The 24,421-nt window shown below is 43.2% G+C and overlaps 1 protein-coding gene across 2 annotated transcripts; it reads left to right on the top strand.

Annotated features, from left to right (window-relative positions):
- Positions 1 to 8,276: 8,276 nt before the first annotated feature.
- On the top strand, positions 8,277 to 24,286 carry psen2 (presenilin 2). Of its 2 annotated transcripts, none has more exons than XM_055906233.1 (11): positions 8,277 to 8,415; positions 8,757 to 8,923; positions 9,346 to 9,566; positions 10,408 to 10,549; positions 10,768 to 10,835; positions 15,237 to 15,457; positions 16,005 to 16,103; positions 16,734 to 16,802; positions 19,709 to 19,831; positions 20,160 to 20,275; positions 22,393 to 24,286. In XM_055906233.1, exons 2-11 carry the CDS (start codon positions 8,795 to 8,797, stop codon positions 22,546 to 22,548), a joined length of 1,344 nt encoding a protein of 447 aa, XP_055762208.1. In that variant the 5' UTR covers positions 8,277 to 8,415; positions 8,757 to 8,794; the 3' UTR covers positions 22,549 to 24,286. The 2 variants fall into 2 exon arrangements, with proteins under 2 accessions (XP_055762208.1, XP_055762209.1); XM_055906234.1 differs by having other exon boundaries at positions 8,747 to 8,923.
- Positions 24,287 to 24,421: the final 135 nt, after the last annotated feature.

Genomic DNA, 24,421 nt, shown 5'->3' with positions numbered 1-24,421 from the left:
CACTTGCCCGAAGATGCTGTGGAGTTGGGAGAGCAGTTAGAGAGGAAACTGATCGGTCTGCAGCATAAACTGAGGAGGCAGGTGCTGTCTAACCTGTGAAGTAATCCACGTAATCCACTAAATTGTTCCACATTTCTTAACTGTTTTGAATGATTTAATGTTTCAAAGACATACAGTGCCTAAAGAAAGTCTCTTGAACTTTCACATTTTGTGTCAGTGCCCCAGAGTTTCATTCATCCCTCCCACACTTATCTACACACCATACTCCACACTTTTAAGGAGAATTTGTTTTTATTATGAAAAAAATACAAAACTGAAATATCATAATTGGATAAGTCTCCACCCCCCTGAGTTAATACTTGGTCTGTTGGGATAGGTCCCTCCCAACTTTTCACACGTAGAGTTGGCAATATTCGTCCATTCTTCCTAACAAAACTGTTCAAGCTCTGTCAAGTCCCTTGGGAAGCGTTGATTGGATTTAGGTGGGGACTCTGTCTGGGACATTTGCCTTTTTATTCCTTAGCCACACCACTGTAGCTTTGGCTGTGTGCTTCAGGTCATTGTCATGCTGATAGGTGAACTTTCACCCCAGTATCAGCTTTCTTGCAGAGGGCAGCAGGTTTTCCTCAAAGACTTTTCTGTACATTGCTCCATTTATTTTCCCTTCTATCCTGGGGTCTTATTTATAAATGTTGTGTCCATTTTAAAGTAATTAAATATCAATTTCTTTAAAGACTGCACGCACAAAAACATTGATTTATAAACTGGCCGCACATCATACATATGCATGTTTCAGACCTGTCGTAAAACTGTGCTCGCATGAATAAACATTATGACTCCGCCTGAATAATGATCACCATTCACCTTTTATGGTGAAAATATCACCCTTTTTTGCTGTATACTTTGTAAGTATTGTAATTAGGCCAACACAGGATCTAAAGTAAATAGCAATTGCGAACTTGATCAGATGTCTTTCGAGGTTGTAATGATGTGCGCTGAGAGTCGGGAAGCAAGTTCAGGGAGTGAGTGTTTTAATAAATAAACGCAACATAATACAAAACAAGAAACTCGAACAGCACACAGACATGAAACTGAAAAAAACAACGCATGGGGAAGGAACCAAAGGGAGTGACATATATGGAAGGTAATCAGGGAGGTGATGGAGTCCAGGTGAGTCTTATGACGCACAGGTGCGCGTAACGATGGTGACAGGTGTGGAGAGGGAGAACAGGTGACAGAGGTGCTGAAAGATTATTTTCTAATGCAGTGACATTTGCTGTATCTGAAAGACCAAAACGATTGCAAATTGTTGTGGACCTGTAAACCTATCTTTTGAATTCAATAATGTTTTGCATGAACTTTTTCCCGAACGTAAATATGCTGCAATACCCTTGAATTCTGAAACATTGTCTGCTAATTTTTTTCTTCTATACATTAGGCCTACTTACAGTGGTAGCCTGTGCACTTCCATGCAAAATATCAACTGTCTGTTCACCTCGTAAATTATTCTGTATGTTATAAAGCTACTTTTGCCTTCCTGCAATGCTATACTACACTAGAAACTGTGCGTAGCCTACGTCAAGTTCAGTTTTTATTAATGCCAACTTTTGCGTGAACTGGCGCACGCATGTTTTGGGGCATATTTTGTGCTTACACAACGTTTATAAATGAGGCCCCTGATGAGTGCCACAGTCCCTGACGATGAGAATCATCCCCATAACAGGGTGGGGTGGTATTGTTTGGGTGATGTGCCATGTTGGATTTGGGCCAAAGTTACGCTTTGCATTTAGGCCAAAAAGTTCAGTTTTAGTTGGGATATCATGAATAATGGCTTCTATCTTGCCACCCTATCATACATGCCAGATTTGTGGAGCAGAGGAGGATGAGCTATAGGAGGACATGCTCATTGTAATGTCTGGAATGGAATAAATGGAAACTGAGTCAAACATGGTTTCCATATGTTTGATGGTACCACATGTTTGATACCGTTACATTTATTCATTTCCAGCCATTACAATGAGCCTGTCCTCGTTTATCTCGTCCCACCAGCCTCCACTGTTGTGGAGTGCTTGGGATATTGTTGTCACATGCACACTTTGACCAGTCTTGGCGATAAAAGCCTGTAGCTCTTTCAAAGTTGCCATTGGACTCAGGGTAGCCTCTGATCAGTCTCCTACTTGCTCGGGTCTTACAGTTTTGAGGGAGAGGCTGATCTATGCAGGATCTTGCCATACACCATTCACTTCTTTTAATAATCGTTTTGACCTTGCTCCAAGGGATATTCAAGGCCTTTGACAATCTTTTAATACCCATCCCCTGATCTGTGTCTTTCCACAACTTTGTCACAGAGTTCTTTTGAAAGCTCCTTGTGTAACTTAGACGATGGGAGTCGAGAAGCAGGTGCAGATGGTAAGTTTAATAAAAACAAAGAACGATACAACATAGGAGTAGCGTCTTGACATGAAACACAGAAACAATACTGTCTGGGGAATGAACCTAAAGGGAGTGCCAGATAAAGGTGAGGTAATGGAGTCCAGGTGTGCCTCATGATGCACAGGTGCGTGTAATAATGGTTGCCAGGACCGGCAAGGTCGAACACCAGAGGAGAAGAGCGGGAATAGGCGTGACAGTAACCCCCCCCCCCCTGCCCCCGACAACGCCCGCCAAGGACGAGAAGCGGGCCTGTCCGGGTAGCGAAGATGGATATCACGGATGATGTTGGGATCCAGAATGTCCTCCACCGGAACCCAACACCGCTCCTCTGGGCCATACTGGAGCCGACCCCCACAATGTCGGGAGTCCAGTAGGGATCTGACGACATAGGGGACGGAGGGGTGTCGTGGGGGACAGCATCAGCCAGGGGACCAGGAACCACCGGCCTGAGAATGGAGACATGAAAAGAAGGTGAGATACGGTAGTCACTGGGAAGCTGTAACCTATACGTCCGGAGAACCTTGAACAGCCCCACAAATCGGGGGCTCAACTTTTTGCAGGGCAGGCAGAGTTGGAGGTTCCTGGTAGAGAGCCAGACACGATCCCCAGGATGGAACACGGGAGTCTCACTGTGGTGGCGGTCTGCCTGCTACTTCTGACGGTGGACGGTGCGCCGGAGTCTCATGTGAGCGTTGCTCCACACTTCTTCTGCGCGCCTGAACCACTCATCCACCGCAGGAGCTTCGGTCTTTTCCGGGGTCCATGGAGACAGGGCTGGCTGAAAACCCAGAACACACTGGAAGGGAGTCAGCCCAGTGGAAAAGTGACGTAACGAATTATGGGCGTACTCCACCCATGGATGGAATCGGGCCCACTCTCCCTGCCGGTCCTGGCGGTGACTCCTCAGGAACCTACCCAGTTCCTGGTTCATCCTCTCCACCTGCCCGTTAGACTGAGGCCTATACCCGGAAGTGAGGCTGACCATGACCCCGAGCTTCTCCATAAAGGCTCTCCATACCCGTGATGTGAATTTAGATAGAACTAAATATATTCACGTCACCAAATAAATAATTGATGAAAACTGAGCACAACCTTGAATGTTGTGAAAATTCTGTGCAACTTCCAGCGTGTGTTTACTGTGAACACTTAGGCTGTACCCACTTTAAGTTACAGTTTCAGATGGTGGTTAAGTAGGCTACTGTGGCTATTTGATCATTATGTAGACCTACCAGAGCGGCGTCCCATAATAGTTTTTTTGAAAATGCATCCCATAATATTTTAACATGGAAACAGCTGTTCTATCCTTCAGCCTACAGTAGCAACCAATGTGTGGTGTTCAATGTAGGCCTATATTCTATGAAACTTTTGAAAAAGACATGCAGGGCTTGAAATTAACCTGTGTGTCAACTTTTTCTTCAAACTAGGAGGTGACTGGAAATGTTGTTGTTTGATGCAAGAAAGCACTTTACTAAATAAACTGCATTATTATTCCTATGCCATTATTACAGAGAATCAGACAAATTATGAATTTGAACAAATGTGCACGTGGCTACATGCAGCTCTCACTTTGATCTGAAAACAAGCTAATCTACTCACGACCACTCATGCTGTAAACACAGTCCAGTTCAAAGTGAATGGCACAGATCCATATATGGCAATGGTCTATTTGCATATAGGCCCACTGCAGCTCTGATTGGTTATGTCGCACTAGTCTGTAGAGTAGGGGCTGAGTCATGTGTGTCAATAGAATCCTACTCCGATGCATTCTGCCTACAAGAAAATCTCTTTCAAAATTAGATTTGCATACAAAGTCTTGAATAGTTTGTTGTGTTTCGGTATGTTGCATTGAAAGTAGCTAATATTACGTTGATTCAGTCACAATTCCCACAGTAAAGGGAAACGTTGATAGAAAGTTGAGTGAACTTGTGTTTAACTGCGCATGGCTGATATTTGGTATATTGACTTCAATACAAAACCTAGGAGGCTCATGGTTCTCACCCCCTTCCATATACTTAAAAAGTAATTATGACAACTTACGGAGGATGTCCTCCAACCTATCAGAGCTCTTGCAGCATGAACTGACATGTTGTTCACCCAATCAAAGAATGAATCTAGTAGTGAAAGCATAAGCTACAGATAGCTAGCACTGCAGTGTATAACATGTGGTGAGTAGTTGACTCTAAGAGAAGAACAATAGTTAAAATTAATTTCTTAAATAAAGGAGAAGCAAGAGAGAGAGCTTACTATATATTTTTCACTTCCACTTATATAGCCAATGAATGCAGCTAGCTAAACTCCACAAAAAAAGAAATGTCCCCTTTTCAGGACCCTGTCTTTCAAAGATAATTCATAAAAATCTAAATAACTTCACAGATCTTCATTGTAAAGGGTTTTAACACTGTTTCCCATGCTTGTTCAATGAACCATAAACAATGAATTAACATGCGCCTGTGGAACGGTCGTTAAGACACTAACAGCTTACAGACGGTAGGCAATTAAGGTCACGGTTATGACAACTTAAGACACTAAAGAGGCCTTTCTACTGACTGAAAAAGCACCAGAAGAAAGATGCCCAGGGTCCCTGCTCATCTGCGTGAATGTGAAAGCTCATCACTAAGCTAAGGACCCTGGGACTAAACACCTGTCTCTGCAACTGGATCCTGGACTTCCTGACGGACCGCCCCCAGGTGGTAAGGGTAGGCAACAACACATCTGCCACGCTGATCCTCAACACTGGGGCCCATCAGGGGTCCATGCTTAGTCCCCTCCTGTACTCGCAGTTCACCCACGACTGTGTGGCCAAACACGACTCCAACGCCATCATTAAGTTTGCTGACGACACAAAAGTGGTAGGCCTGATCACTGACAACGATGAGACAGCCTGTAGGGAGGTGGTCAGAGACCTGGCAGTGTGGTGCAAGGACAACACCCTTTCCCTCAATGTGATCAAGACAAAGGAGCTGATCGTGGACTACAGGAAAAGGCGGGCCGAACAGGCCCACATTAACATCAACGGGGCTGTGGTGGAGCGGGTCGAGAGCTTCAAGTTCCTTGAAACTGTCATGGTCCAAACGCACCAAGACAGCCGTGATGAGGGCACGACGACCCCCCCCCAGCTCCTCAAAAAGTTCTACAGCTGTACCATCGAGAGCATCCTGACCGGTTGCATCACCGCTTGGTATGACAACTGCTTGGCATCTGACTGTAAGGCTCTACAGAGGGCAGTGCGAATGGCCCAGTACATCACTGGGGTCAAGCTTCCTCTCATCCAGGACCTCTGTACTAAGCAGAGTCAGAGGAAGGCCCCCAAAAATTGTCAAAGACTCCAGTCACCCAAGTCATAGACTGTTCTCTCTGCTACATCTCAGCAAGCGGTACCGGAGCGCCAATTCTAGGAGCAAAAGGCTCCTTAACAGCTTCTACCCCCAAGCCATAAGACTGCTGAACAATTAATAAAATGGCCACCCAGATTTTTTTAATTGACACACCCCTCCTTTTGTTTTTACACTGCTGCTACTAGCTGTTCATTATCGATGCATAGTCAATTTACCCTTACCTACACGTACAAAATAACTCAGCTAACCTGTACCCCCTGTATACAGTATAGCCTCATTTGTGTGTTACTTTGTCTTTCTTGAACTGCGTTGTTGGTTAAGGGCTTGTGAGTAAGCATTTCACAGTAAGGTCTACACCGGTTCTATTCAGAACATGTGACAAATACCATTTGATTTGATGATTACACCTGAGATCAGGTAGATGCAGGCAAGTGTGCAAGGCGATATTGATTGCGTCACAGTCACCTTGATTACTAAAACATTTCATTCGTAGGCTTGGTTGTAGCAACCTCATGATGGGCATAGGGAACATTTGAGAATTTATTATTTTATTAGCAGTGGTGGGAAAAGTACACAATTGTCATATTTGAGTAAAAGTAAAAATACTTTTGTAATGAACACAATGGGAGACAGAGAGCTGGTTTCAAGCGCAGGGCGCAGCAGGTGTTAGTTTGTAAAGGACCACAGGAGGAGGCAGGTAGCTGGATCCAGGGGCAGGCAGAAGGTTGTACACAGGGGGTCCAACAAGGCAACAGTACAGGCAGGGAAAAGGCTAGTATCGTTGTCCGGGAGATCAGGAAATAAGTGGATAACAGGAAATCCAATAGGCTAAAGTACAGGCAGGGAATAGGCGTCGTTAGTGAGGCAGGCAAAAACTATTATACACTGGAGGATTAAATAACAGGAAACCCACTGCTCCAACTAGAAGTATGTCACAAAACAAACAATACCTCACAACTATGGGGTGCAAGGAACTAAACTAAATAGTGTGTGATAATGACACACAGGTGTGTGAACAGGTGATCAGAATTCAGGTGATTGGGATCTGGAGAGTGAGCTGCGTTCAGGGGATCTACGTGTTTGAGAGTGTGAGCTGGAAAGTGGGCTGGAAAGGGACAATGAAAGACACAATACAGAACATTCATAGACAATATCAGCTCAAGGTCAGAACTACATAGCCAGCAGCATACCACCCTGCATACCACTGCTGGCTTGCTTCTGAAGCTAAGCAGGGTTGGTCCTGGTCAGTCCCTGGATGGGAGACCAGATGCTGCTGGAAGTGGTGTTGGAGGGCCAGTAGGAGTCACTCTTTCCTCTGGTATAAAAAAAAATATCCCAATTCCCCAGGGCAGTGATTGGGGACACTGCCCTGTGTCGGGTGCCGTCTTTTGGATGGGACGTTAAACGGGTGTCCTGACTCTCTGAGGTCAGTAAATATCCCATGGCACTTATTGTAAGAGTAGGGGTGTTAACCCTGGTGTCCTGGCTAAATTCCCAATCTGGCCCTCAAACCATCACGGTCACCTAATAATCCCCAGTTTACAATTGGCTCATTCATCCCCCTCCTGTCCCCTGTAACTATTCCCCAGGTCGTTGCTGCAAGTGAGAACGTGTTCTCAGTCAACTTACCTGATAAAATTAACATGAATTAAAAAATGGCATACGTAGCTCACATATCAATACATACAAACAAAATATCTAGGCCAAATAGGGGAGGAGCTTGGTGTTGCTTTGTCTGTTTTTTTTAACCATATTTGCTGTTCATTTGGGAAATATGAGATGGAAGGGAGTTCCATATAATGTCTCTATTTAATACTGTGCGCTTTCTTGAATTTTTTCTGGATTTGGGGACTGTGAAAAGACCCCTGGTGGCATGTCTGGTGGGGTAAGCGTGTGTGTCAGTGCTGTGTTGACTATGTAAACAAATTTAAATTTTCAGCACATTAATGTTTCTTTTGAAAATAAGAGTTGCAGTCAGTCTCTCCTCAACTCTTAGCCAAGAGAGACTGGCATGCATAGTATTTATATTAGCCCTCCGATTACAATAAAAAGCAAGACGTGCCTCTGTTCTGGGCCAGCTGCAGCTTAACTATGTCTTTCTTTGCAGCACTTGACCCTGCAGGAGTTGCTTTTTTTAGTGTGGTGTCAAAAAAGTAGAGCATCTCTTTACTATTCACAGACCTCTCCCTATCTTTACAACCATTGAATCTACATGTTTTGACCATGACAGTTTACAATCTAAGGTAAAAACACCAAGTCATTGAATCTTCTCAACTTGTTCAACGGCTACATTTTAATGCAGGCTTTAAGGCAACAACACATTTGAAAGGGGGTGTAGAATTTCTATAGGCACTGTAAGATGAGTGGCTGGTATTTGCAAGTTTGATAAACATATTTTTTATATATATTTTTACTTTTAACGTTATTTTTTTGTTGTATTTTTACAAAGCAAAAGTATTTGAAGTCACAAGTTGTCTAGTGACTTTACAGAAGCACGGATCACGTGGTCCACCAGGCATCAGCTGATGACTTCCTTGTTGCCGTTCTGTTTGTCGTCAGATAAGAGCAATTGCAGAAGCGCTTCCTTTCATCCAAGAACGGACGCGGTGTTCTTGGTCTTGTTTATGTCAAATTGTGGATTAAGAAGGTACTTTGACACGTTTAATAACTCACTTTAATATAGAACGTACAGCTTTTTAATTATACTAATGCTCTTGCTAGCTAGCCATCAAGCTAACTTTAATCTAAATACCAGACTGTAGTGCCATTGCGGTAAACCTCCTTTTAGCTAGCTACAGTAACGTTAGAGTATCCTGAAATTATGTATGTACTTTTAGGCTACGTTTTTCGATATCAACGTAGTCGATAATCCAGTCAGTCCCTGCGGAACTATAATGATTGGGCGTCAGTAAAGTTGCAGTCCCCCCCCCCCCAAAAAAATAACATCGCAAATTAATTTTGTCTTGACTAATTTGTAGAATTTTGCAGCTGTGTCCCACTCCTCTGCCGTCGCTAACATTCCATCCATGAGTACCTCAGACAGTGAAGAGGACTCCTACAATGAGAGGACAGCTCTGGTTGCATCCGAGATACCTTCTGTGCCATCTTACCAACAAGACCCTGACCAACCCCAGCCTGCAGACATGGAGCCCAGGGTAGGTGTCCTCTGCGCTGTTGGGCAAATGCCCTTCCCAGAGCAGGGACACCGTAGAGCCATTGAATTGATCCATCTTAATTGTTCTTTGTGATTCCTTGTATCCTATCTCCTCTCCTCCTTTGCAAATGTATTGGAGGAGATGGTCCAAGGTCCCTCCCTGCACCCTCCCCAACGCATTTTGAGAAGTCGGCAAGGGGAGAGGATGCAAGGAATTTAGGATGACTTGAGAATGAGCCTTTGAATCAAGTGTCCGCAACTCTTGGATAGTGGTGATTGTGATGAATATATACTGTGGGTATCACAGCCACTACTTGCTATTTTCTGTTTAAACCTTCATAGTGCAATAATAACACTATTATTCACACCGTGTACTATTTCTATGTAATAAGCAATGCTAGAAAGTGCTCCATTACCTTGCAGCGCCGCCTGGTGGCCCCAGAGCCTGCAGCTGAACCCCCCAGCCTGGACAGGAGTGCCGTGGAGCGGGAGCCCGTAGACCTGGAGGAAGAGGAGGAGCACACCCTCAAGTACGGCGCCAAGCATGTCATCATGCTGTTCGTCCCCGTCACCCTTTGCATGGTGGTCGTCGTAGCCACCATCAAGTCGGTCAGCTTCTACACTGAGAAGAACGGACAGCAGCTGTAAGTGTTTTTTTCCGTTTAGTAGCCTAGCTTAGGTTATGTTCTGAGGTATAAAACGGACAGAAGTGGGGAGGGGCTGTTACCTGTACCTGTCCAATAAGAATTGCACCTTTTTGTGTTCCATTTCAAAACTTTTTCTGTTGTGTGCCCTAATGAACACGACCCAGTGTAATATGAGAAGAGATGCTTCTTTGCGTGATAATATGAGATGAGATGCTTCTATGCAGGACATTATGAGAAGCGGTGGTTCTCGCATATCTTTATGACAGAACCTTAATGGAACTTTTCCTGTGATTTGACACTAACATGCTTGGAACTTAGTAGACACTAAAGTCTTTATAACTTGAGTATGTTACACGACAGGTTTTCCCACGCTTTAGTAGAAGCTAAATTCATATCTATCTCACTGGAACTAAGGCTAAATTAGGGTTGGCCAACCCTCCCTCTGGTCATAGGGAGCTACTGGGTGTGCAGGCTTTTGCTCCAGCCCTACTATAACAGCCTAAAATCCAGAACCTGATTTTGTAGAATAAGGTGTGTTTGAGAATGGCTGCAGCAAAATCCTGCAGGAGGGTAGCTAGCTAGTAATCTGAGAAGGAGGGTTGGTCACTCATGAGATAAATATTAGGTGTAGATAATATTAGGTTAGAGTGAAGAGTGAAGTTGCACCTAGATGCTGATCCAAGGTCAGTTCTGCATTTCCCCCACTAAAAGTTAAGGTTAGGATTGGGGGAGGTGAAGCTGATCCTAGATCTGTACCTAGGGAGAAACTACACCACGGAAGATAGCATTTGCGTCAGGCCGATTTTCTTGATTGTTGATTTGACTCTGGCCCTGTTAGGATCTATACGCCGTTCACAGAGGACACAGACACAGTGGGTGAGCGGCTGCTCAACTCTGTGCTCAACACCATCATCATGATCAGCGTCATCGTGGTCATGACCATCTTCTTGGTCGTGCTCTACAAGTACCGCTGCTACAAGGTGAGACAGACCAAGGGTGTATTCAGTAATGTGAAACATTCTGAACATTGCAGATAGAATACCAGGGAATTGTGTCCACTCTATTCATTCTGTCTGACAGGTAATCATATCTGTTGTTTTACACCCTACATTTCTATCTAAACATTCTGTAATGTTACATCCTCCTGAACAGGCCCCAAGCTTGGAGTGCTATATTCTAATGCTCTGTGTCGTCCTAGTTCATTCACGGATGGCTCATCCTGTCCTCGCTGATGATGCTCTTCTGGTTCAGCTTCATGTACCTGGGGTGAGTGTACATCCCTGGAATTGTTTGTAGTCAGCCGTATGGTATTATGTTGCCTGGCTGTTGTGGTTGTTTCAAGAAGAGAGTGGGACAGGAAGGCTGTCTCATATATAGGCTCTTTATATGGGCTTAGTTCATGGCTCTGGTCAAAGGTAGTGCACTATATAGGGAATAGGATGTCACTTGTTTTACACCCCAACGCACCAAATACATTTGGGACAGTAAACTGGAAGTGCTTCTCTGCACTATGGTTATTCTGGGCTAGTTAAATTGTGTGTGTGTGTGTGTGGCCACACAATGCTTGCATTAGCCGGGCGTTATTGATACACACAGCAAGGGGAACTGATACAGCTGCTTCGTTGGAAGCAGAACTTGTTAATTAGAACCTAACAATACATATTTTCAGAGTTAAAAACTTGACGGACCCTATGAAAGCTCAAACCAAGTATATTCTTCCCAGAGGGTCAATACAGCTGCATCAGACAAAGACATGTTTAGAATAGTTGTGGTTATGTGTACCCCACTTTGGGTGGAGTCTCCTCCTTTTCGCTAAACTTAGTTTCCTGCCTAGCAATAAAGGTACAAAGTGATACTGGTAATACACTTTTCTTTCTCCCTTAATGTGACATGACCTGACCTCGACCCCCTTCATCACTAATCCATGGCTCTCTCCCCTTGTCAATGCTGCCACGTGATCGTTTCCCCTGCACTCAGCACATTCCAAGCTTAATTGCACACGCAAATACCTTCCTCCTACAGATGACCATTAACTTCTGGTGTAGACCCTCTAAATCTAAGCACTCAAAATTTCAATAGGATACCTGATAATTAACCCTATCCCAAGTTTGAGTTAGTACCCAGAATCCATCAGTATTTTGATGCTACTTTTCTCTGTGGTTAATGACAATTTTCCCAAAAATATTGCCTTAAAGCAATTTCCACCACACTAGTGTATTAAGTTACTTTGTTGGGTCAAACTTCTCCCCATTCTGCTTTTGTTATTTAAAGAACTGTCTGACCGATCTGAAAGATCACCTTAGTCCCTGGGCCAGAGATTTAACTTAAACAGAACGCCACTGTCTTCGCTTATAGTACCAGTCAAACGTTTGGAAACACCTACTCATTCCAGTGTTTTTCTTTATTTTTACTAATTCTACATTTTAGAATAATAGTGAAGACATCAAAACTATGAAATAACACATATACAGTCATGTAGTAACCAGAAAAGTGTAAAACAAATCAAAATATGTTATATTTCAGATTCTTCAAAGTAGCCACCCTTTGCCTTGATGACAGCTTTGCACACTCTTGGCATTCTCTCAACCAGCTTCATGAGGTAGTCACCTGGAATGCATTTAAATTAATTAGGTGTGCTTTAAGTTAATTTGTGGATTTTTTCCCTCCTTGATGCATTTGAGCCATTTAGATGTGTTGTGACAAGATAGGGGTGGCATACAGAAGATAGCCCTATTTGGTAAAATATCAAGTCCATATTATGGCAAGAACAGCTCAAATAAGCAAAGAGAAACGACAGTCCATCATTACTTTAAGACATGAAGGTCAGTCAAACTGGAAAATTTCAAGAACTTTGAAAATTTCTTCAAGTGCAGTCGCAAAAACCATCAAGTGCTATGATGAAACTGGCTCTCATGAGAACCACCACAGGTAAGGAAGACCCAGAGTTACCTCTGCTGAAGAGGATAAGTTCATTGGAGTTACCAGCATCAAATTGCAGCCCAAATAAATGCTTCACAGAGTTCAAGTAACAGACACATCTCAACATCAACTGTTCAGAGGAGATTGCGTGAATCAGGCCTTCATGGTCAAATTGCTTCAAAGAAACCACTACTAAAGGACACTAATAAGAAGAAGTGACTTGCTTGGGCCAAGAAACATGAGCAATGGACATTAGACCGGTGGAAATCTGTCCTTTGTTCTTGTAAGTCCAAATTTGAGATTTTTGGTTCCAACTGCTGTGTCTTTGTGAGACGCAGAGTAGGTGAATGGATGATCTCTGCATGTGTGGTTCCCACCGTGAAGCATGGAAGAAGTGTGGGGGTGCTTTGCTGGTGACACTGTCTGTGATTTATTTAGAATTCAAGGCACTGTCACGGCCGTTGGAAGGAGAGGACCAAGGTGCAGCGTGGTGTACATTTTCTTTAATAAATCAAAATGACGTCGAACAAAACAATAAATATTACAAAAACAAACCGTGAAACTCAAAGGCTATGTGCCCTAAACAAAGTCAACTTCCCACAATGACAGGTGGAAAAAGGGCTACATAAGTATGGTTCCCAATCAGAGACAACGATAGACAGCTGTCCCTGATTGAGAACCATACCCGGCCAAAACATAGAAAATCATAGAAAAACAAAACATAGAATGCCCACCCCAAATCATCACACCCTGACCAAACCAAAAAGAGACATAAAAAGGATCTCTAAGGTCAGGGCGTGACAGTAACCCCCCCCCCCCCCCCCCCCCCCCAAAGGTGCGAAATCTGGCCGCTAAACCTATACGGGAGGGTCTGGGTGGGCATCTGTCCGCGGCGGCGGCTCAGGTGCGGGACGCAGACCCCACTCCACCGCTGGCTCACCCCACTTTGGTGGCACCTCTGGTGCGGGGGCCCTTGCTGCCGACCCCGGACTGGGGACCCTCGTAGCGGGCCCCGGGCTGGAGGCCGTCTCTGGGGGCTCCGGGCTGGGCGCAGGCACACAGGAGACCTGGCTCTGGGAGCAGGCACCAGACTCACCAGGCTGGGGAGACATACAGGAGGCCTCTTCCTTGGCCGAGGCACCGGATACACTGGGCCGTGGAGGCGCACTGGCAGTCTCGAGCGTAGAGCTGGCACCACCCGTTCTGGATGGATGCCCACTTCCACCCGGCAAATGCGGGACGCTGGCACCGAGCACACCGGCCTGTGAATGCTCGGCCGAGACACAGTGCACATCACCCCATAGCACGGGGCCTGACCAGTCACATGCTCGCCACGGTAAACACGGGGAGTTGGCTCAGGTCTCCAACCTGACTCTGCCAAACTCCCCGTGTGGGCTGCCTCTCGGGCTTCCTTGCCAGCCGTGTTCCCTCATAACGTTGCCGCGCCGCCTTAGCTGCCTCCAGTTCCTCCCGTGGACGGCGATACTCCCCAGCCTGCCTCCAGGGTCCCTTACCATCCAGGATCTCCTCCCATGTCCAGTAGTCCTCTTTACCACGCTGCCTGGTCCTTTGGTGGTGGGAAGTTCTGTCACTGCTGTTGAAGGATGAGGACCAAGGTGCAGCGTGGTGAGCGGGAATTTTACTTTATTTAAGAGTGACGCTGACAAAAAACAATAAACCATACAAAACAAACCGTGAAGCTAAAGGCAATAGTGCCAACAAACAAAGACAACTTCCCACAATGACAGGTGGAAAAAGGGCTACCTAAGTATGGTTCCCAATCAGAGACAACGATAGACAGCTGTTCCTGATTGAGAACCATACCCGGCCAAAACATAGAAATAGAAAATCATAGAAAAACAAAACATAGAATGCCCACCCCAAATCACACCCTGACCAAACCAAAAAGAGACATAAAATTATCTCTAAGGTCAGGGCGTGACAGGCACACTTAACCAGCATGGCTACCACCGCATTCTGCAGAGATATGCCATCTCATCTGGTTTGGGATTAGTGGGACTATCATTTTGTTTTTCAACAGGACAATGACCCAACACACCTCCAGGCTGTGTAAGGGCTATTTGACCAAGAAGGAGAGTGATGGAGTGCAGCATCAGATGACCTGGCCTCCACAATCACCCAACCTCAACCCGATTGAGATGGTTTGGGATGAGTTGGATCGCAGAGTGATGGAAAAGCAGCCAACAAGTGCTCAGCATATGTGCGAACACCTTCAAGACTGTTGGAAAAGCATTCCTCATGAAGTTGGTTGAGAGAATGCCAAGAGTGTGTGAAGGGTGGCTACTTTGAAGAATCTAAAACACAAAATATATATTTTGATTTGTTTAACACTTTTTTTGGTTACTACTTGATTCCATATGTTATTTCATAGTTTTGATGTATTCACGATTATTCTACAATGTAGAAAATAGTAAAAATAAAGATAAACCTTTGAGTAGGTGTGTCTAAACTTTTGACTGGTACTGTACATCAACGCATTATTCTAATTACTCAGTTCACACGCTGGATGGGAACAGTTTAATGTGAATTCCTCATCCTAAAAGACAGGACAGATGAAAGGAAGGGTATACATCTGTCCTACTCAGATCACTATGGATGAAGGATAGGAGGTGAGGAAAGTAAGCCACTAGTGATCATTGAGATACATCCCTTGTCTGTAAAGCGGTTTGAGGTTTGAATGCACTTTAAATTAAGTTCGATTTGACAGGTCTCTCTCCTCCTATCCAGGGAGGTATTTAAAACCTACAACTTGGCCATGGATTACCCCACAGTAGCCATGATCATCTGGAACTTTGGGGCGGTAGGAATGATCTGTATACACTGGAAGGGGCCTCTGCAGCTGCAGCAGGCCTACCTCATCGCCATCTCGGCCCTCATGGCCCTAGTGTTCATCAAGTACCTGCCCGAGTGGTCCGCCTGGGTCATCCTGGGAGCCATCTCCGTCTACGGTGAGTAGGAGGGCTCAGAGTACATATTGCTGTTGGTTTATACTGTCTGGCATCGTCCGGAAACAACCCCTAGCAATTTAGTCTCTAGTCTAGACACTGAGATGATTTGAAACGATTGGATAGATATAAGGGCCTTGAATAGATAATGATTTCCACTGATTTGAAAGTATTGGTGGTGCAAGGTCCTTGGATGGGTATAAATTCCAACTAGCCTATCCCAGTGTGAATGTACTATCCTATTCCGTATACCTATCTAATACTTTTCAGATCTTTGTGAATAGCCAAGAGGGGTAGAGACTACAGGTTGTTTCTGGACTGACCCTTTGATTTAATGGCATAGGTGTTAAATTGATGCTTCTTTTTAACTGTGATGGTAGACCAGTTATCATACTGCTGTACAGACCTCGACTATTAGCTGAGCACCATCTATCAAAAAGTGTGCTATTTCATCATGTATAAATGTTGCAATCTTTGTTCCAGTAGTTCAGTACCTTTTTTTTTGCTCATTCAGAAATTCCTGTGTCATGCTTCTGTCCTTTGTTTGCAGATTTGGTTGCGGTCTTGTGCCCTAAGGGTCCTCTCAGGATGCTTGTAGAGACCGCACAGGAGCGTAACGAGCCCATCTTCCCTGCTCTCATATATTCATGTAAGTACAAGGTTTTGTACATTGGGGCATACCGTAGCAAACTGTTTTGCAACAGAAAGTGTATCTTGTTAAACAAGTTCAGGGGGTGTATTCTCTTCAAACCAAACGGAACAAAGAGACCTACCTGAATTTGTCCAATAAATTAATTTCATTTTTTGTTGCAAAAATGTTTTGCTACCATACGAGCGTTTTCTTAATTTTTACAATTCTATGACATTTTTTAAAATGTTGGTTGCTTATATTTGTCCTTTTTGATGTTTAAAAAAAAATCGCCCTATTCCCCCTGAGACACGAGAGAGAGTGGTCACGGCCACAGTCTGCCATTATCATCTGGAGTAATTTAGGGTTACGTGTTTTGCTTAAGTGCACATAATGAACAAGACCCAACTCTGAGGGAATAGGCATCATGCAAAGTAGCGGCTCCTTGTCTTGGTGCACGGGGGCCCTTTATGAGTGTTTGTTTTAGTTCAATTTAGATTTGACCAAAATGTCTGTTTCGGTTTCTTTGAGTTGGTTCTCGAGCCTTTGGTATGGTTCGTAATTTCCTTCAATAAGAATGCCTTTCGACCAAAATTACGAGTCTTGCAGAATTGCACCAGTTTACTAATAGGACTTTAAATTATTTTTTAGCTGCCATGATATGGATGGTTGGGATGGCCAACCCAGCAAGAAATGCAGAGGCCACAAATCAAGATACAGGTATGTTTTGTCTAATTTCTGCTTATAACACTTTGGCTTTAATAATGCTCAGTTTGTTCCTAGTCTCAACTATATACGGTGGGGAGAACAAGTATTTGATACACTGCCGATTTTGCCGGTTTTCCTACTTACACAGCATGTAGAGGTCTGTAATGTTTATCATAGGTACACTTCAACTGTGAGAGACGGAATCTAAAACAAAAATCCAGAAAATCACATTGTATGATTTTTAAGTAATTCATTAGCATTTTATTGCATGACATAAGTATTTGATCACCTACCAACCAGTAAGAATTCCGGCTCTCACAGACCTGTTAGTTTTTCTTTAAGAAGCCCTCCTGTTCTCCACTCATTACCTCTATTAACTGCACCTGTTTGAACTCGTCACCTGTATAAAAGACACCTGTCCACAAACTCAATCAAACAGACTCCAACAGACTCTCCACAATGGCCAAGACCAGAGAGCTGTTTAAGGACATCAGGGCTAAAATTGTAGACCTGCACAAGGCTGGGATGGGCTACAGGACAATAGGCAAGCAGCTTGGTGAGAAGGCAACAACTGTTGGCGCAATTATTTGAAAATGGAAGAAGTTCAAGATGACGGTCAATCACCCTCGGTCTGGGGCTCCATGCAAGATCTCACCTCGTGGGGCATCAATGATCATGAGGAAGGTGAGGGATCAGCCCAGAACTACACGACAGGACCTGGTCAATGACCTGAAGAGAGCTGGGACCACAGTCTCAAAGAAAACCATTAGTAACACACTACGCTGTCATGGATTAAAATCCTGCAGCGCACGCAAGGTCCCCCTGCTCAAGCCAGCGCATGTCCAGGCACGTCCGAAGTTTGCCAATGACCATCTGGATGAACCAGAGGAGGAATGGGAGAAGGTCATGTGGTCTGATGGGAGAAGGTCATGTGGTCTGATGAGACAAAAATAGAGAAAATGATTTCATGGCTTTAGAAGCTTCTGAAAGGCTAATTGACATAATTTGAGTCAATTGGAGGTGTACCTTTGGATGGATTTCAAGGCCTACCTTCAAACTCAGTGCCTTTTTGCTTGACATCATGGGAAAATTAACAGAAATCAGCCAAGACCTCAGAAAAAAATTGTAGACCTGCACAAGTCTGGTTCATCCTTGGGAGCAATTTCCAAACACCTGAAGGTACCACGTTCATCTGTACAAACAATAGTATGTATAAACACCATGGGACCACGCAGCCGTCATACCACTCAGGAAGGAGACGCGTTCTGTCTCCTAGAGATGAATGTACTTTGGTGCGAAAAGTGCAAATCAATCCCAGAACAACAGCAAAGGACCTTGTGAAGATGCTGGAGGAAACAGGTACAAAAGTATCTATATCCACAGTTAAAACGAGTCCTATATCGACATAACCTGAAAGGCCGCTCAGCAAGGGAGAAGCCACTGTTCCAAAACCACCATTAAAAAAGCCAGACTACGGTTTGCAACTGCACATGGGGACAAAGATTGTACTTTTTGGAGAAATGTCCTCTGGTCTGATGAAACAAAAATAGAACTTTTTGGCCATAATGACTATCATTATGTTTGGAGGAAAAGGGAGAGGCTTGCAAGCCGAAGAACACCATCCCAACCGTAAAGCACTGGTGTGGCAGCATCATGTTGTGGGGGTGCTTTGCTGCAGGAATGACTGGTGCACTTCACAAAATAGATGACATCATGAGGCAGGAAAATTATGTGGATATATTGAAGCAACATCTTAAGACATCAGTCAGGAAGTTAAAGCTTGGTCGCAAATTGGTCTTCCAAATGGACAATGACCCCAAGCATACTTCCAAAGTCGTTCCAAAGGACAACAAAGTCAAGGTATTGGAGTGGCCATCACAAAGCCCTGACCTCAATCATATAGAAAATGTGTGGACAGAACTGAAAAAGCGTGTGCGAACAAGGAGGCCTACAAACCTGACTCAGTTACACCAGCTCTGTCAGGAGGAATAGGCCAAAATTCACCCAACTTATTGTGGGAAGCTTGTGGAAGGCTACCAGGAACATTTGACCCAAGTTAAACAATTTAAAGGCAATGCTAGCAAATACTAATTGAGTGTATGTAAACTTCTTACCCACTGGAAATGTGTTGAAAGAAATAAAAGCTGAAATAATAAATTGTTCTCTCTACTATTATTCTGACATTTCACATTCTTAAAATAAAGTGGTGATCCTAACTGACCTAAGACAGGGAATTTTTACTAGGATTAAATGTCAGGAATTGTGAAAAATTTAATTTTTAAATGTATTTGGCTAAGGTGTATGTTAACTTCTGACTTCAACTGTATGTATGTATGTATGTACAGTTGAAGTCGGAAGTTTACATACACCTTAGCAAAATAAATTTAAACTCAGTTTTTCACAATTCCTGATTTATTTTGATTTTCCCATGATGCCAAGCAAAGAGGCGCTGAGTTTCAAGGTAGGCCTTGAAATACATCCACATGTACACCTCCAATTGACTCAAATGATGTCAATTAGCATATCAGAAGCTTCTAAAGCCATGACATCATTTTCTGGAATTTTCCAAGCTGTTTAAAGGCACAGTCAACTTAGTGTATGTAATCTTCTGACCCACTAGATACAGTGAAATAATCTGTCTGTGAACAATTGCTGGAAAAATTACTTGTGTCATGCACAAAGTAGATGTCCTAACCGACTTGCCAAAACTATAGTTTAATTAACAAGAAATTTGGGGAGTGGTTGAAAAACAAGTTTTAATGACTCCAACCTAAGTGTATGTAAACTTCTGACTTCAACTCTGTGTGTGTGTGTCTATGGTTTCAAAGGTTTCACATTAACGTTTTTTGGATGAGTGCACTGTAGATTTGAATGAAGGACTTAAAATTAATAAACTTTTGCCATTTTCGGTTCCTCAGATGAGGAGGCACATCAGAGTGAGGGCAGCGCCCTGGCGAGCGACTGGGTAGAGCCAGAGACTCAAGTGTCCTCAGGGATGAACAGGTCCTACTCAACCGAGGACGACCTAGACGAGGAAGACCGTGAGTACTTCCTGAATCCTAAATCAACCACTAGCCCCTACCCCTTAGGCACAGGATCTGAAAGGATCAGATAGGTGTAAGCAATGGTGGTGAACATTACACCAAGCCTATCAAAATGCAGCCATTTGCCATTTCTATCCAATCCTTTCAGATCTCCACAAATGTATAGGGGGTATGGTTCTTGGGGTTGATTGGGGATTGGACGAACATCTCCCATAGCAAAAAAAAAAAATGTCCTCAATTATTTTTAGAATTTTGTAATAAATGTGTTTTCTTATGGTGTGAATCTAATCCAAATGGACATGCTGTCTTGTGGTATAATCTGCAGGAGGAGTCAAGCTGGGACTGGGGGACTTCATCTTCTACAGTGTGCTGGTGGGGAAGGCTGCCTCCACCGGAGGAGACTGGAACACCACGCTGGCCTGCTTCGTGGCCATTCTCATAGTGAGTGTTGCAGTCAGAAAAACAAAGTGTTGGGGAAGAAAGTAAAAATGCTTTATGTGCCATGTAAAAAATGCTAATGTTTAAGTTCCTTGCTCAGAACATGAGAACATATGAAAGCTGGTGGTTCCTTTTAACATGAGTCTTCAATATTCCCAGGTAAGAAGTTTTAGGTTGTAGTTATTATAGGAATTATAGGACTATTTCTCTCTATACCATTTGTATTTCATATACCTTTGACTATTGGATGTTCTTATAGACACTTTAGTATTGCCAGTGTAACAGTATAACTTCCGTCCCTCTCCTCGCCCCTACCTGAGCTCGAACCAAGAACACATCGACAACAGCCATCCTCGAAGCATTGTTAACCATTGCTCCACAAAAGCAAAGCAAGGGGAACAACTACTTCAAGGTCTCAGAGCGAGTGACGTCACCGATTGAAACGCTATTAGTGCGCACCCCGCTAACTAGCTAGCCATTTGACATCGGTTACACCAGCCTAATCTCGGGAGTTGATAGGCTTGAAGTCATAAACAGCTCAATGCTTGAAGCACAGCGAAGAGCTGCTGGCAAACGCACGAAAGTGCTGTTTGAATGAATGCTTACGAGCCTGCTGCTGCCTACCACCGCTCAGTCAGACCGCTCTATCAAATCATAGACTTAATTATAACACAATAACACACAGAAATACGAGCCTTAGGTCATTAAAATGGTCAAATCCGGAAACTATCATTTCGAAAACAAAAGGTTTATTCGTTCAGTGAAATACGGAACCGTTCCGTATTTCATCTAACGGATGGCATCCCTAAGTCTAAATATTGCTGTTACATTGTACAACCTTCAATGTTATGTCATAATTATGTACAATTCTGGCAAATTAATTACGGTCACTGTTAGGAATAAATGGTCTTCGCACAGTTCGCAACGAGCCAGGCGGCCCAAACTGCTGCATATACCCTGACTGCTTGCACGGAACGCAAGAGAAGTGACACAATTTCCCTAGTTAAAAGAAATTCATGTTAGCAGGCAATATTAACTAAATATGCAGGTTTAAAAATATATACTTGTGTATTGATTTTAAAGAAAGGCATTGATGTTTATGGTTAGGTACACATCGGTGTAACGACAGTGCTTTTTTCGCGAATGCGCTTGTTAAATCATCACCCGTTTGGCGAAGTAGGCTGTGATTCGATGAGAAATTAAGGCACCGCATCGATTATATGCAACCCAGCACACGCTAGATAAACTAGTAATATCATCAACCATGTGTAGTTAACTAGTGATTATGTTAAGATTGATTGTTTTTTTTATAAGATAAGTTTAATGCTAGCTAGCAACTTACTTTTGCTTCTTGCTGCAGTCGCGTAACAGGTAGTCAGCCTGCCATGCAGGCTCCTCGTGGAGTGCAATGTAAGGCAGGTGGTTAGAGCGTTGGACTAGTAACCGGAAGGTTGGAAGATCGAATCCCCGAGCTGACAAGGTAAAAATCGTTCGTTCTGCCCCTGAAAAAGGCAGTTAACCCACCGTTCCTAGGCCGTCATTGAAAATAAGAATGTGTTCTTAACTGACTTGCCTAGTTAAATAAAGGTAAAAATGTATAATCATTTGGCCACAATTGGTGTCCAAAAATGCAGATTACCGATTGTTATGAAAACTTGAAATCGGCCCCAATTAATCGGCCATTCCGATTAATCGTTCGACCACTAGTGTGGACTGTATTATTATGCATACTGGATGGACTGGTTACCCTATTCTACACTCCAAACGTTCTATCCATGAGTCTGGGAGTGAACGTATAGGCCTAGGTGATGCTGTTGGTTCATTGATTGTGCAGAGTGGCTTAAAGAGTTAGCCTACAATTATAGTGAATAACTTTATTTGTTTTTTCCAGTTGTATTTTTAACTGTTCAGTTGCATGTCTGAACGAATGTTCATGATAAGCAGACTCATAGTAAACTGGAAAGGCAGTTTCAGCAGAAACTTTGGAATGGGTGTTGATTGCTAGCCTATTTAGTGTGGTGGCTAAGCTGAGATAGCCCTAAAAATTGTATGATAAAGCACCAAATGTGGCCCATTTTGTGGATTTGAAATGTTCTTTAATGAGTCCCTGTGTCTCACAGGGACTCTGCCTCACTCTTCTGCTGCTGGCCATATTCAAGAAGGCCCTCCCAGCTCTCCCTATCTCCATCACCTTTGGCCTGGTCTTCTACTTCTCTACAGACAACCTGGTCCGCCCCTTTATGGACAACCTCGCTGCCCACCAGTTCTACATCTGACTTCCCATCTGGGGGTCAATGGAACGCACAACAATTTTTTCCCCCACGCCTGTTCTCGTGTTTTCCACCAATGGTAGTCTGTGAGCAAGGATTTGATTGGGGGGACTATAATGCTTTTTAATCAGATTGTGTATATTTTGCTAACAGGTCACCACAAATGAGGGTAAAATGCATCTAGGATTGTTTCATGTGGCAGATGTACAGTAATACATTGATACAAGACGGGTGTATCGGTCTGTCTCAGTTCTTATTTTCCAGATATAGGATGGCGTCAAGTTGTTTCTTCTCATTAGATAAGTCAATTTTGATAAAATGCAGGTCAGAAACAGGACATTGTGAATTATCAGGAGAAATCACATTTGTTATTACACACTATAGATCAATTTGAATTAGGCATTTATGTTCCACTCAACCAACTTTGGGTTATTTTGAGGATAACTTGGCACTTCAATAGATCACAAGTGAAGTGGTAACTTGAACAGTCAAAACATAATGCAGTGATCCATTAAAATCAATTCCCCCTCAAATATCTGCTCAAGGCTACTGGTTTTTAAAGGGGCAGTGCAGGCCGAAACTTGATTTTCCATTTTTTTATATTTTCATGTTGTTCAAAATAACTAAAATTGTGAAAATGATAATGCTGCCTTTCTTAGTGTAAGAGTTTTTATTTATTTTTTTTACACCTGGAATTTCAGCCTGTTCAGGTGGGATGGAGTTTTTGGCCCACAGCATGACATCACAATCTGATCTGATTATTCTGACCAATGACCCCCATTCACAAAAATGGTTCGTTCCTACAGAGTGAATCCTGTGGCTGTGGCTTGCTATATAAAGCAGGCAGACAGCCATTGAGGTCACTGAGTGTATTTGGTGTTATTTTCATGAAATAAACAGTAATTTATTAGACACAGTGATTTAAAAATTACATTAAAACTGCATGGGAGCTTTAATGTCTTGAGAAAGCGGAAACCCAAAAGGTCAAATATATTTTAGGGCTTCACTTCGACAGTTTTTACTTGATAAATGAGGTATCAAGATTCCAACCCCCTATTGCCCTTCTGTAAACAAGTGAATTAAATAAATAGAACAAGCATAGATTAAAATGAAAGTTTTGTTTGAGGCACTCTTCAACAATTGATTCAATCTTGTATGACTCGTAGGAAATTATTTAACTTGACATTTTTTATTTTCTAATTGTAAAAAAAAATCTAAATGGAAGTCAAAGCATACTCCAGTTTGCTAATTGCTGCAGAGTTGCCATGTATTGTGAAGGAGGGTGCCAAAAGGTGTAGGGTGATGTTGCCCATAGATACTGCTCTTGGTTCAGTTTTGCATTTCCCCACTAATGATTAAGTTTAGGATTGGGGAGAGGCTGATGCTAGATCTGTACTTAGGGGAAACATAATCCCGGAGTGCTCAAACAAACATGAAGCATTGTGGTCCTAACTAGCCTGAAATCCAAACTGATGTTTTCTGTTTATCAGTTTGTATTGCAGTCTAGGTTCTAACTGCTCACTGAAGACCAACTTGGTAGTAAAATACCGGTCTGCTGTTTGGAGTGCATTTACATGCAATGAGTGTGTAGTCTTTATATTGAAAATATATCTTTTATAGAATGTAATAATGGCGTAACATTTTATTTATCTTAATACACCTAAATGAAGTTCTCGATGTATTCTTTTTTTGTTGTACTTTTTTCATTGTGGTGTGCAATAAAGTGGTACATCTGCTAAATTAATTCCAAGAGCAGAAATCTAACAATGGATGAAAGGGTGATTCTAAAATGACAGTTTAGGGTTATTTAGCACCAACTTCCTTGTTTGTATTTCTTATGATTAATAGAATGGAGTTTGGGGCGTCCTAGATTGACCCT

This window comes from Salvelinus fontinalis, chromosome 3 (genome assembly GCF_029448725.1).
Source record: "Salvelinus fontinalis isolate EN_2023a chromosome 3, ASM2944872v1, whole genome shotgun sequence".
In the NCBI taxonomy this organism is placed as follows: domain Eukaryota; kingdom Metazoa; phylum Chordata; class Actinopteri; order Salmoniformes; family Salmonidae; genus Salvelinus; species Salvelinus fontinalis.
Note: the sequence above shows the minus strand (reverse complement) of the source record. Positions and strands in the feature narration are given on the sequence as shown.

Bases quoted from the DNA above. Each gene is read 5' to 3' on its own strand.
- psen2 (XM_055906233.1), top strand. From the start codon at position 8,795: ATGAGTACCTCAGACAGTGAAGAGGACTCCTACAATGAGAGGACAGCT. The intron at 9,567-10,407 runs GTAAGTGTTTTT...TGGCCCTGTTAG, and splicing joins GAGAAGAACGGACAGCAGCT to GATCTATACGCCGTTCACAG. The intron at 19,832-20,159 runs GTGAGTACTTCC...TATAATCTGCAG, and splicing joins CGACCTAGACGAGGAAGACC to GAGGAGTCAAGCTGGGACTG.